This window comes from Callionymus lyra, chromosome 4 (genome assembly GCF_982586985.1).
Source record: "Callionymus lyra chromosome 4, fCalLyr1.hap1.1, whole genome shotgun sequence".
Lineage (NCBI taxonomy): Eukaryota > Metazoa > Chordata > Actinopteri > Syngnathiformes > Callionymidae > Callionymus > Callionymus lyra.
In genome coordinates, this window is record NC_141821.1 from 30,835,334 (window position 1) to 30,849,108 (window position 13,775).

The window sequence follows — 13,775 nt, forward strand, 5'->3', positions numbered from 1 at the left end:
TGTGTTATCAGTTTTATCTTGACCTTTAAAGAATACAGTATACTTTATTGAATATTGTTTTGATTGTTTAAGCGCCTTGTGTGCCTGGTCTGGAAACGCGCTATATAAATAAAAATGACTTACTTACTTACTTCATTGGCAAAGGTGTTGTTCTTAACAGCTATCTATCTATTATTTGGATTGTTTATAATTAAACATTTGGAAGGTTTAATGTGTGCATTCGAAAAAAATATGGTTTTCTTATAATACAAAAACTATGTTGTAGTTGAAAAATATATTCTGGAGGTGTTATGAAATGACTGTCTTCATCTCAACGCCAGTCTAACGCTATGGATTGTGCAACTGTGTTTGTGTGTATTAAGGCGGTGTTCGTCTCGCCCTCTGCTGGTCATACCGCATCACTACATGTGTATCAACACATCTGTTGTCTTCAACTGTATCGCATAAACTTACCATTACACAATAACAACCTCTCGTTTGAATGTATGTCTTGTCACAAAAATGTTTGATTTCAAAAAAATAATCTCCATAAACTATTCAGAAATGTCAGTTATGTTCACAACGCTTCAGAGTTCCAGAGAAATGCTTTATAGTTGTTGTCATGTGTCTTGCGTGCCTGACGTGGTGCGACACAGGGAATGTCCCGCTGGCTGTGCATGTGTTTGTCGTTCTTCTGACAGCAACAACAATTCCGGGTTGGATTTCAAAATAAAAACAGCATGTGGACGCTTGACTGATTTACACAGTCTTGGGAACACCCCGGGGTCCCCTGGATGAGGTAGACTAGTGTAGCTGGGGCGAGGAAGCTTCTGCCCCCACGACCCGAACCCGGATAAGCGAGAAGAAGACGAGACGAGATCTATTCTCTTTTACCCATTTTCATTTATTATACTGTCTTGCTTTAACATAATAATAATTAATTTTGATAGTTTTTATTTCTGTTTTGTGGAAAACAACTGAACTAAAGAGCAGTTTATACTTAATGTAAACTGAAAGATGGCTGATATACTGTGTTTTCAAACAGGATTTGTTTGTCACTACATCATTTTGTAGACCCAAATCATTTTATTATTATTATTATTATTATTATTATAACAAAGTTTTGATTATAACAGATCGGGGCACTACATCATTCTACATTCATTCATCCCACAGTCCAAAAACATACAGAGGTTGATTGAAAACTTTGGGAAATTGTCCGTAGGTTGGTTGTCTGTCTTTGTGTGCCCTGTGACGGAGTGGCGTCCTGTCCAGGGTGTCCCCTGCCTCTCGCCCTATGATACTGGGATAGACTCCAGTCTCCCCGCGACCCCAACCCCGGGATACAGCGGTAGACATCATTCTACATAATTCTTAGTTTAGTTTTTATCATTAATGTGTTTTAATTGGAATTGTTGGCGAGTCATGTGAAATAGGCTCCCGAGGGGCCACGTGAATGAATAGGGCCCCGCTGCCTTGAGTTTGACGGAGGGGTCAAATGTATTTATTTATTTTAGTGTTTGTATTTAAAAAAAAAACACTAACGAGTTATTAGTCTGCATATGTATAGCGCCTTTTCTATAGCATGCGTTTTTGAAAGCGCGGTGCAAATACATGGCGCTTTTATTTTGAAAATACAATTTCCGCACCGTCCACCGCTGCCCGCGCGCTTGACTGTCACTCTTGCGCGCAGCCTCCCGCCGGAGAGGCTCGTAGAGACCCTGCACGATGCGGCTGTGAGGATCCACGGAGCGGACCCGCACAGGCGCCCCCGGTTGACGCAGTCCCTCCCTCCCACCGGTGACCCGAGACCATGTCGAACCGAAAGCACCGGGACAACCAGGAGGTGTGCTCCCGTAAGGTCCGGGAGCTGGCCCAGTCCGGAGTCAACAAGCACTGCTTCGAGTGCAGCCAGCCCGGGGTGACGTACACCGACATCACCGCCGGCAGCTTCGTCTGCACCTCCTGCTCCGGAATGCTGTGAGTTGAACCTCCTTCAGAGCCTCAGCAGAGGGAGGACATCAGGCCTGGCATCGGAACCGTGCCTGAGACAGATTTATTGAGATTAGAAGAGGGAGTGCCAGGGCAACAGTAGGGCTCGTATTAATCCATAGTCTCCATCTCTCGTCATCCATCCCTCTCTCCCTCGCTCCCTCTCTCCCTCTCTCCCTCTCTCCTCCAGCAGCTACACTTGCTGCTCCTTTAGCGGCTCTTGCGTTTCATTGGCTCAGGTTTGAAAGCCTCTCTCCTTCCACCAGGCTCCAGTCAGAACCTTGTGTTGCTAGTGTGTTGTTAGTGTGTTAGTGTCACATTCTCTGCTGCATGTCCCAGCACTGCGCACGAGCACAGGTTCGGCACTTGCGTTATTGCGCAATCTTGCACCCTCCCGCCCTCTCACTCTCTCACTCCCTCTCTCTCTCTCGCTCTCACTCTCTCTCTCACTCTCTCTCTCTCTGTCACACCAGCATGTCAAGATTAGCGGGTGTCACTCAGGAGTGTGTTTGTGTCACCTGGTCTCACGGTTAATATGATATGACAGTCCGTCCGTGTGTGTGTGTGTGTGTGTGTGTGTGTGTGTGTGTTTGTGTGTGTGTGTGTGTCCTCCCTAAACCCTCCTCTCACCTGTGTCCCAGGAGAGGACTCAACCCCCCTCACCGGGTCAAGTCCATCTCCATGACAACCTTCTCCCAACAAGAGGTGGAATTCCTCCAGAACCATGGCAATGAGGTGAGTGACACGCCAGATGCATCCCATCATATGAACTGACCTTCTGTCCATAATGACCTGCGTCCAACACACTCTTAACTAGATTGACTAACCCTGTAATAGAAGTAGTTAATAACCGCTTTCAAAACACACATTTCAAAATAAAAGAGTCAGTTCGACTCCCACCTCCTCCATTTCCTCGCCGTGCTGTGGACGGTGCATTACAGCGTTCGAGTGCTCTTAGTGTAAGCGCCGGTAAGCGTGTGCACGTGTGTACGTGTGCACGTGCGGTGCTCATCGCACAAGAGCGAGATGTTCTATCGTGAATCACTGACTGGAATGTCTTCTTGTGGTATGAACTGTTTTTGTACGGATCATTTTCAAGGAATTTTAAACTCCCTGGACCACGACCTCATGTCACACCATCTATTGTCATCACTACTTAAAGTCCCATAATGCACTGCAGCAGTTAGTTATTTATATTTCAATATATACAACTTTCTTCTGAAGACCAAGTTTGGTGCAAGGATACAAATATGACATCATGGCTGTTTCTGTCCAGATCGGGAGAAGGACCTGGTTGTGTTTGTTCGATCCCAAAGCGGACGCTTGCGCCGACATGAAGGACTCGCAGAAGTTCAAAGAGTTCCTCCAGGACAAGTACGAGAAAAAGAAATGGTGAGGGTTCACAACCTGTTTGGAAATGTAGTGCCGGAAAACAAAACCCTTTTTTGTTTGTTTTTATTCTTCAGGCACTTTTCCAAAAGCAAAAACCGCAGAGATTTCGAAGGGCCCTGGAGCCCGGGGGTGCAGGCTGTGCCCACCGCTCACGGTCCTCTCACCAACCAAGCCTCCACCCACAACCTTCCTCCGAACAGCAGGAACGCGAGGACCCTGGTGAGGAAGTGTGAGGAGTGGAAGGTGTGTGGGTTGAGCAGATCAAAGCTCTGAGAGAACAGCGCTGGATTGACCCGACAGCGAGTGTTGGTCTCGCACATCAAAGCCTCGGCTGATGAATTATTGAAGAACAATGTCTTCTCCTGCTGTGCTGCCACAGATTGACTCTGTCTGCTTTTGTGCCGCAGTCTCAGTCCCAGGTGCCTTCGTGGGATAGGAACCCCGCCATCTCGCCCGCCGACATGCGCGCCGATGTGTTCACCGCCCGCTCGCGCGCCTGCACCCAGAGCTTCAGAGACCCCCCTCTTAAAGGTCAGCCTGGACCCCGCCCATCGTACCCGGTCTAACTCTAGCGCTTGTGTTTCAGATCCCAGCGTGTGTGGCATAGAGAGGCAGAGACCGGGGTCCCTGAACTCCTCGATGGGTGGTCCCACCCACGCGCCCTCCTTCCCTGCCCTCCCTCGGCCGTCAGGTAGACCCCCAACAATATTCATAACTTTCTATGAATGTCTAGTTAGTATCAGCGGTAACTAGAACTTACCACCTGCCCTATGTATGGTGCCAACAAAACAGTGAACTCCCATGATGCCTTTCTACGCACTGCTCTATTAAGTGACGGCTGATTGGTCGCTAACATACTGCGTTTAAATTGCTACGTTTATCTTCCTGTGTCAAAAGTGATCGACGACTGCGATTGGTTGGCTGGGCGGCAAAGCGTCACTATGAGAGCTGTTTAATGTGCTGTTACTTGAGAGGGATGGCACCTCATATTCAATGTTGAGTTTACAATATATGTTGTTAAATAAATGATGTTAATCTTTACAAAAATGTAACCCAAGCTTAATGAACGAAGTACCATTTTTATAAAAAATACTAAAAATACTGTTGTTTAAAATATGATGGTTGAATGAGTGAGTTAATTATTGTATCTCATGGGTGACGTGCTGCTAAAACAAGCTTAGTATTGACCTTTGTCTTGTTTACATGCCAGTGTTTTTATCTATTGACTATTGAGTCAGATTCTGTTTGCTTTGCTACAAACATGCAGACGTTACTTCTTCTGATCCGAGCTGGAAATCCTGTCGTACTCCTCCGTGACACTCAGCAGCTCACAAGCTAGTTTGGAATTCATGTTTGGGTTTCTGGTGTTTACACTGAGTCTGCGTGGGGGGATTTAGTGCCGCGAATATTTGAGGATGGTTTCTCATCGAGCCGATGCCTCGTGGCGGAGACTCCCCCGAGTCCCGGATGAGATCTCCATCTCTGCCTACGAGATCTGCCTTCACTCGATTAACACATCTCAACTATTTCCTCCCTCCTGCCTGTAACTCTCCTTATCTCTGCCCTCCTCTCCTCCCTCTCACCCTTCCAGCCAGTAGCTCTTTCAAAAACCACTTCACTTTAGGTAAGACATGGAACGTCAAGTCATATCCTGTCCTGTGTTTTCTTGTGTGGCTTTGGTTTTTCAAGATGGCGGGCAGGTCAGAAGCTCCATCAGTCACTTCAAAGCTGGTATCTAAAGGGCATGAGAGAAGACGAAGGATAAAAGTGATGCTATTTTCAGAGGGCGCTGCCCCCCCGACAGGCCGGGGTCACTGATATTTCACACCACATTGGTGTCGAGGCACTTGAGAACTCTGTTGGGAGTCGATCCAAGCTCACATCATCTCGGACACCCAGAGCCGCGCAGATTGAAAATACACTTGTTGATGCAGAAATTTGTAAACACTAAGTGTGTAAGAAAAAATTGATACGCTTAAATATCACATTTTATTTACCCTATTAATATCGATCAGCACTGTTATTAATTATGATTTTTTTTAATATTTATTATAATCACAGTCACTGAAATAATTTAACCAAAGTTACTGCGGGTAAAACTATGATACGTCAGATAATGTTGGGGCCGATGCTACTCGCTGCTGGTAGGATTTGCCTAAAATAATAGTCATTAGCGTCTGAAGAATTCATCCTATTTTTATTTATTATTCATAGTTTTTATCATAGTACTTCTATGGTTTATATTTCAATGACGTTTGTATAACATAATCCATTTTATATCTACTATTAACCTGTAAATATTCAAAGCAATTGTTCATTTTTGTGCTGCAAAGAAATATTATCGGATATTACATGCTCCACATTTAGAGGGACAATGAAATTCTGCAAGCTCAGGGGGGGACTGAGGACGAGAGGATACAGTTGAATGCAGAAGGTTTTAAAGCAGGTATTTGGACATATTTTGTTTTAAATACATATAAAAGCAGATACGACTTCACGCAGTCTGTAAATACTGTCAAGTTGTCGGACAATACTACAAACGTATTATAATAATAATAATAATAATTTTATTTATATAGAACTTTTTAAACAATAGTAACAAAGTGTTTTACATAAAAGCAATCAACTTCAGTTAAAAATGACACAATACATTAAAACAGCACAGTAGTAAAACAAGATAAAACAACACACGTTCCATTCAAAGAAAATAGTATTAAATAAAATGTAAACACTGCATATAAAGGAGAGTCAACGTCATTGATGAATCCAGTTAAGGGTTAAAAGGAAACATCACATAAAAGACAGTGTGTTTTTAAAATATCCTTGATCTTACAGTATCAAAATATGTTGTATTGTTGGACCTGTATCGTGATACGTATCGTATCTACAGACTCATACACACCCCTAGTAATCACAGCCTTCCAACATGCTGCTTGATACCTGCATGATTAATAACTCTGTGAATGAAGTTGTTGTTTCTCTGATGGAGTTCATTACCTGCTCACGCTGCTTATTTCCTGCCTTTGTTCTGAAGAATAGACTTCTTTTTTTTTTTTTGGCTGACCGTGAACCGTGTTTATGAGGAGAGAGCTTGTCACTTTGTTTGCTGAGGAGCATGTGTTGTAAGCATGTACCTGCATGAACAAGAATCCTGCAACAAAGAACTGGATGAGAAGATTAGCTGGTGAACAGTAGACATGTGGCTGTTCACCTGAACATTTGCTTCTTTTTACGATAACATTTTATTTAAAAAAAACATTGTAAACAGAACCTTGACAAACAATTGATAATTCTTTTGTTATTTTTTACTTTTTACATTCATTTTATCGTCTCTTAGAACTGCTGCCAAAGTCAGTTGCAGAGCATGTGACATACAGTAAACAGACCTCGAGAAGAGAGCTTTTTAAGACATTTTTATTAGTTCAGGCTTTTCCTTGATTTTCTGGAACTCCTGTGTTGTTCTCAGTGTTATCTTGACCTTTAAAGTATATATTTTAGTGAGTATTGTTTTGATTGTTTAAGTGCTTTGTGACCCTGGTCTGGAAAAGCGCTTTATAAATATAAATTACTTACTTACTTACTTACTTTTACATGCTTTACACAGCAACAAAGTTGACAATTAGGGTATCAATAAAGTTTTTTTAAAACATATTAAATCATATTTAATCCAGTAAATATTTACTTCAGTCAGCACTCTGTCTTGTTCTCTGTGTCTCAGGTCGTACAGTTTCTGCTTCGGGGTCCACCGGACCCTTCAGAGCCTTCCCCAAATCCATCAGCGTGGACTTCGGAGGTCTGAACCGGCCCCAGCAGCAGACCCTGCCTCAGTCCCTGTCGCAGCCGCAGACCGGCAGCGCTCCGTCGACCACAGCAGCTAGTTGCACCAACCATCAGGACCGCTACGCCGCAGTGTCACACCTGGACAGTGTTTTCTGTGACCCGCAGCCCCCCGCAGGTAAAACATAAATGAAGCAACAATGAATAATGACTAGGCAGGAACAGAACTTCAACATTTAAAGCAGTAAAATAGTGTTATTAGCGATGGTTATCATTACATTACTATGTTATGCTAACAAATTTCATCAACAACACACATTATAACTGATAATAAGATGATGAAAATCAACTTTGAGTAATTATTTAGACTTTAAAAATGAAACTTTTCAATCTCATTTTATCAATTCACTGCTTTTATGGGCATTTTTAGTTGGTGAAGCAAATGCAATCGAGCTGTTCTGGCCGCAGGAATCGGCAATGACTCTCAGAACTGGAGTTCACTTAAAGTTGCATTATTTAACTGCTGTTTAATGGATCTTATAGATAATCTCTTCTCATAATAATTACCCTTTATGATTTACTTTTACTTATTCAGCCTCTGTCTTAGTTTGAGGTTAAATGCCTGTGATATATTCATATTAATATTTAATCAATGATCTTAGTATATTATATATTTTTAAATACATTCATGAGTTACTTATTTATGGCTGTGATGTATTTTGCAATATGCTCAAAATAATTCTGTGATCTTCTCTGCTAATACTTTGCAACTGTACCCACTGTGGGAGGAATAAAAACTTGTCTCATCTTATCTTAGAGTTGTAATTAAAAACACTGCTTGCAATAGCTTAAGAGTAAGAGATATTGTGAGTTTAATGAGAATAAGGCAGTTAAGTTTAAGCTGTATAAATAAGCCTGAGGTGCATTTAGGGATGAAAGGCTTCAAGAACAGGATGTAAACGTGCTTCAGTATCATTTGTGTCAGTAAACTTCAGTCCCAGCTCAGTTGTCCTGCTGCAGTATTAGTTATTGGCTGGAGTGTTTTTCACCTGCAATGCAGAGTTTAGCGTTTAAGCTGGTGTTAAAGTTCAGAAAAAGATTTGTTGCAAGAGTGTTTTTGGGACCAGGCCAAGGCACAGAGTCTCTGGAGTGTATCCAATAATGACGCAAGTCTTTACAGCTGCAGGTACAAGGTAACCCACAACTCTACCCTTAAATATTTCCCACTAAAGTACCCCCAAAAGAAAAACATTTAATGTTTTAGATGTGGTTTTATTGGGTTTTCAATTGACTCACATTCAGTTATTGTAATGCTTATTAAAGAGAAGTAAGACAATAAGGGGCAATGGTGCAGTTTTAAGATTCAAAAGTATGATCTCTCTTTTCTAATAGAGTATGTCACGAAAAGCGTCCGGATATTTCGTAGCTGGATGGAGAAACATTGCAACATGTAAACCAGATTGTCACGCCCGGTTACGCTGGTTACATAACATTCCTACAAATGCCAAGACTTTGTGCTGCTGATTCTTGCTTGTTTGTATTGAACTCCAGGGCTCTCTGACTTGTTTCTAATCAGTTCTGCTGTTGTTTATTTCCACGATTCACCGGTCAACAGCTCAGTGTTGCTTGTACTTCCACCACCGTGAAATGTTGTTGCCTCTTCAACAGACAAACGTATTTAATCACTTTTAGTAATCTGTTAGCAGAATGACAGGGCTGTTGAAAGAGCTTTATTAAATACTCAAGGATATTTTCATTATTTACAGCGCCACCTGCTGGTCCCCCGCAGTATAGCACCCTATTTGGGAACAGACTGTCGTCCAGCTCTACTCCTGCCAGGTAAACATCTTTATTATAACACACATTAGCAACACTAAGCATATAGTTTAAACCAGTGATTCAAATTAATAGTATCTTCATCACATGACCTCAACATATCCGAGGTTATCCTAACAATGTAATCCTCGACATCTGAGAACAAACGGATGAACCACTATGAAGAAGTGTCTCCTCAACTTGTCTTGTTCATCCTCCCACTGAGCAGATATTGCAGCGGCTTCAGTGTTTGTTCTGAACAAATGATAGGAATAAAAGCGAAACATCTGCTACACAGTCAGGTTATTACTGTTGATAACATTTTAATATCCTCTCTCTGTTGACTCGTGTGTGTGTGTGTGTGTGTGTGTGTTTGTGTGTGGGTGTGTGTGTGTGTGCGTGTGTGTGTGTGTGACTCTTCTTTTTCTTCCAGCTCTCCTGGTGTCGACACGTCAACCTCACAGACTTTTACAAGTATGCTACACTCTGCTCTGTAGTGTTACAGATGTCGTATTACATTTTTATTGTGACGGCTTGGAACCATTTGATCCCCGCAAAGCTGTGTATAAAAAAATCCTATTATGTCAACTTTTTAATAAATGTTATATAGGCATACCATCAATAAATCTTTGTATTTATGGGCTTTATTATAAATTTAAGGTAAGGTAAGGTAAAACTTTATTAAGATCTAATATGAACTGTTGTGATGCTTTAAATGGCAGCAAAACATAAATAATAATCGGTTTTATCCTCTTGACCAATACCCAGCCCTCACTCTTGTGGTCATCAATCCGTACAGGTTGGGTCAGAAAACAGTGTGAAGAAGTGAAATTAAAGTTAATGCAACTCAATTTAATTAAGTTAAATGAGGCCATCTAGTGGGGATGTATGGGTATTGCAGAGCTAAACAAAACGAAGCGAGTGTTATGTGAAGCATTGAATACAAATATATTAGATAAATCAGTAAATTAAACTATGAATTTGCAGTTTGTGTTCATCGAACTTCATAGACTGACTTGTTTTTCACAGAAAGTGTTTCTAGTGTGTGTTTACATCCTTCGTCTCCCCAAACAGCCCTAATTACGATTCATCTGCGTTTCTCAATGTGTCTGAATAGTCAGGAATGTTCTCTGTTAACCCCCAAAACTGTCTATTATCTCGCCGTGACCCCCTCCCACTGTGTGTGTTTCTCAGATTTCCCAAACCCCTTCAGCTCCAGCTCTGCTTCCCAGCAGTCCATCGCTCTGTCCCCTAGTAACCCCTTCAGCAGCGCCTCAGGAGGTGAGACCCGCACAACAGTCCCTTTACAGGAGGGTAAACACATTTTTAAACACATTTTTAATTTGTATTATTAACAATCATTGTGCAAAGATAACAGAGAAAACCACTATTGGTGTTTTTTTCAGTTTAGATAGTAGTAAACATAATTTGCCTTGTTTTTTAAGTTTGGCTCTCCATCAGTGAAGCCACTGTCATGGTCTTGCCCCCCGTATCTTGCCTAGCAGCAACCCTGTCATGTTCAGAATAAGCAATGGAGATGAATAAATGAACAAGGTGATGAATAAAATAGAGCCTTTTAGAACCAAATTTTCCAAAGTCCACATCGAGCATCTTTTTTTTGCAGGTTGAACCTTTTTTTTTCTTTCTTGCATATCAAGTGTAATTTAATGATAATTCTAGTTATAAAACTGATGGCGATAATAGGAGTGATTTATCCACTAGAGCAAACTTTTCTTTTGTCAAGTTTTGCTTAAATCAAAACGATAGTTAATAAATGCAGCTACATATGATCAGGCCAAATAAGGCAATTTTGTTGAAGATGCAATCGTACCTGTAGTATTAGTATGTAACAGTATTCTGAGGTGAATAATAACTTTATAGACAAGTATTTGCAGTCACATGTGGATAAAGATTATAAGCACTGTTCTTTCTAACTGTGGGTAAGATGAACATTTAAACTTTTTTTAAAAGGTACGGTCGTACGTTTTCTCTGGTGTGCGTCCCAATGTTGTTATTCCATCGTGGCCGGCAGGGGGCACTGCAGTCAAATCTCTTTACACTCTGCAGGTGAGTCGGGTCCGGTGGTCACGTCTCCCACCTCGGTTTTCCCAACGTCTGCGTCGTTCCCAGCTCACACCTCCCAGAATGCATTTGCGCACGAGTCCGCTCATGACCAAGAAGCCAACGGTAATTATTTTCTTTATGGATTGAAAATGACAGAGTTTCTTATTCTTCAATCCTCATCTGTTTTGGGTTGAAACATGTATATATAATGAATATGTTTGAATTCAAAAAATGTTGAAAACATTAACTTCAGTATAAAACTTATGTTATTCAGTAACAAACCTATGCTAGTCTATTTTTTTAGTTGCAATTATATATATTATAAGACATTTAACTATGGCTTCATTCTGCATCTTTCAAATTTGATGAAACTGGATGTTCTGCCTTTTTTTCTCCCACTCATGTTCCCGACTCCCTTCCGTGATATTTTAGAGAAAACCTTTTCATATTAATACTTGATAAGCACGACCCAACGGACTAAATCAGGTCAAAGCATTTACCCTTCTTCGAGGACTCTTAGAACAAGCACTGGCTGACAGTGACGCCCATTAAAGATTGCTTTAACTGACATATTCTGGAAGCAGACTGGATATTTTTTGGGTTCTTTTTTCCAGGCTTTGGCTCCTTCCCTGCCTCCGATTCTCAGCCCAAAGTCCCTCGGCCGATGTCGGTGAACCCGTTTACAGTGAGTAGCCCTGTCGTCGCCTGGCAAAGAGGTCCTTTTTACTGGTTCTCACCCTTCTTTTTGTCTTTCAGGGGAATGTTTACCCCAGTAGAGGGACGTCACGAAACCCTTTCATCTGATCCCCCTTTCACCCCCACACACACCCATCTCTGGGAACCCTGGAAGAAGTGAACCTGAGGAGTCACTGCCATTTCAATGCCTCTGAAGTATTTTCAACCTCTGAGGGAGGGGGTACGACCTGCCGTCCCCCTCCCCTCCATGTTTGTCAGTGTTGGTTCATTTGCGTGGGTGTTGAAGAGAGCGATGGCATGAATGCTTCCAGGAAAAGTTAGTCTGCCTGCTGTCGGTATGTTTAACAAGTGTTGGTGTGCCAGTAGATGCCACCTCAGGGCTCCACGAGAGTCCCGAGCGAAACACGCCTAAATGATTTTTTTGCAGATCCTTCATCCGAGTCACTGCTGCTACTGCTGCTTTCATTCCCTGCTTTCAAGTGCAAACAAGCAGCTGCTCTTTAAACACATCAGCATTGTCTCCTGCCTTTTTTAGACATCCAGAGGGGAACGCCAGTTGATAACTTGACCCTGTTTCTGCAGCTCAAGTTTCCAGACGTGTGCTACTACCCCACCAGCTCAGTGATGCAATACACAGGTATTCAGTCACGAGTGTGTGTGTGCAGGTGACACTGTCTTCTCTCAGGCTGACTGAGCTTAGAGGGCTAAAAGGAGATGCTAGTGAATGTAAAAAAAAAAAAAAAAAAGCTACTTTAGATTAGATTTTAATGTCTAAGAAATGTCTTTGCTTTTCTGAACCGGACCAAATATTTTTGTTTGATTTAGGGAGACTGTTTATTCCCCCTCATCTTGCCAAAAATACCAGAGTGTTCCATGTTACATTTTTTAAAGTGTCAAGTTCGTCACGTTCATAAACAGTTTGTTGCTTCTTAACACAGATGGCTCCGGTTGTTTATTCGTGCGCGCGTTGGAGGTGGATTTGAACAGCAGGGGGCGGATGGAGCCCACCCTTCTGTGTCCTGGTACACGAGGTTACTTTTGGAAATGTATTGCATAACAAACATGGACGTTGTGCAAAATTAGAATCGCTTTCTGGGATCGCACCAGCTATTCTTAGATTTGAACGAATGTTACGTGCACTGTGCGTCTCTGGTTCGTCAAAAATATATAAAGATTTTATCGCAAAAAATGTAAAATGAGCAATTCTGATATAGATATAAAGGACTCTTTAAATGTGTATTAATTAAATTGGTTGGGTTTTTTTTCGTAAAAGCTGATTGTTTTGATGTGTACGAAAAAACACTTGGTTCTTTAAACGAGATTAAACAGATATATTACTTTTTGGAAATAATTGCACACACTTTTACTTTTCTAAATACATTTATTAACTTTTTTGATTTATTGCATGCATGTGACATATTCACGTGTCTATCAGAGCGAAAAGTGACTTATCAACTTACTTTGAAGTGAAAACATATAAGTGTGTAAACGAATAACTATTGTTAGTTTAGTTTTAAATAAACAGAACTGAACTGAACACTGGAGTTGTGCAAGAGAACACAATTGAATCCCCCTCGCTATCAACGAGTCTAGAACTATGTGTCTTCATATTTTTTTAATATAGCTAACCTTTATTTATTGCGGTGTGATTCAGTCTAAAAATAAAAACTGTTTCTTTTTTTTAAACAGACAAGAGTGGGATTTAATTTCGTAGGCATCTTAAAAGTTGTGCGTTCTCTTGATTTATAAGCATGTATGGACGTGAAGGCACCACGTCATTTCATATTTTTTTTTTATAAATACATTTAATTAAAAAAAACAGTCCAGTTGTTAAAAGGAACCGCCAGTACATTGGGAGGCGCCTACATCTGTGTGTAAATACAAAAGTGTTATGAAACGTCGCTCCATGTGCTCTTGGTAGGACCCTGCTGTCGGACTCTGGGCGGGGTCAGTGAACGCACCATGTTCTAGAGTGCGGCTCTGAGTGACAGTCTGACGGTCGCTGCTCCCGCGCCACGACTGAACCGGGGGACGAGGCGTGGACGTGGACGCGCGTGCAC

The 13,775-nt window shown here is 41.6% G+C and overlaps 1 protein-coding gene across 3 annotated transcripts; it reads left to right on the forward strand.

Moving 5' to 3' along the window:
- Positions 1-1,675: 1,675 nt before the first annotated feature.
- agfg2 (ArfGAP with FG repeats 2) lies at positions 1,676-12,648 on the forward strand. Of its 3 annotated transcripts, none has more exons than XM_087789714.1 (14): positions 1,676-1,959; positions 2,613-2,706; positions 3,248-3,363; positions 3,438-3,582; positions 3,771-3,894; positions 3,950-4,054; positions 4,955-4,987; positions 7,082-7,318; positions 8,907-8,979; positions 9,389-9,429; positions 10,150-10,269; positions 11,023-11,142; positions 11,634-11,704; positions 11,776-12,648. In XM_087789714.1, exons 1-14 carry the CDS (start codon positions 1,793-1,795, stop codon positions 11,821-11,823), a joined length of 1,494 nt encoding a protein of 497 aa, XP_087645840.1. In that variant the 5' UTR covers positions 1,676-1,792; the 3' UTR covers positions 11,824-12,648. The 3 variants fall into 3 exon arrangements, with proteins under 3 accessions (XP_087645840.1, XP_087645842.1, XP_087645841.1); XM_087789716.1 differs by having other exon boundaries at positions 10,150-10,236; XM_087789715.1 differs by lacking the exon at positions 4,955-4,987.
- The last annotated feature ends 1,127 nt before the right edge of the window (positions 12,649-13,775 follow it).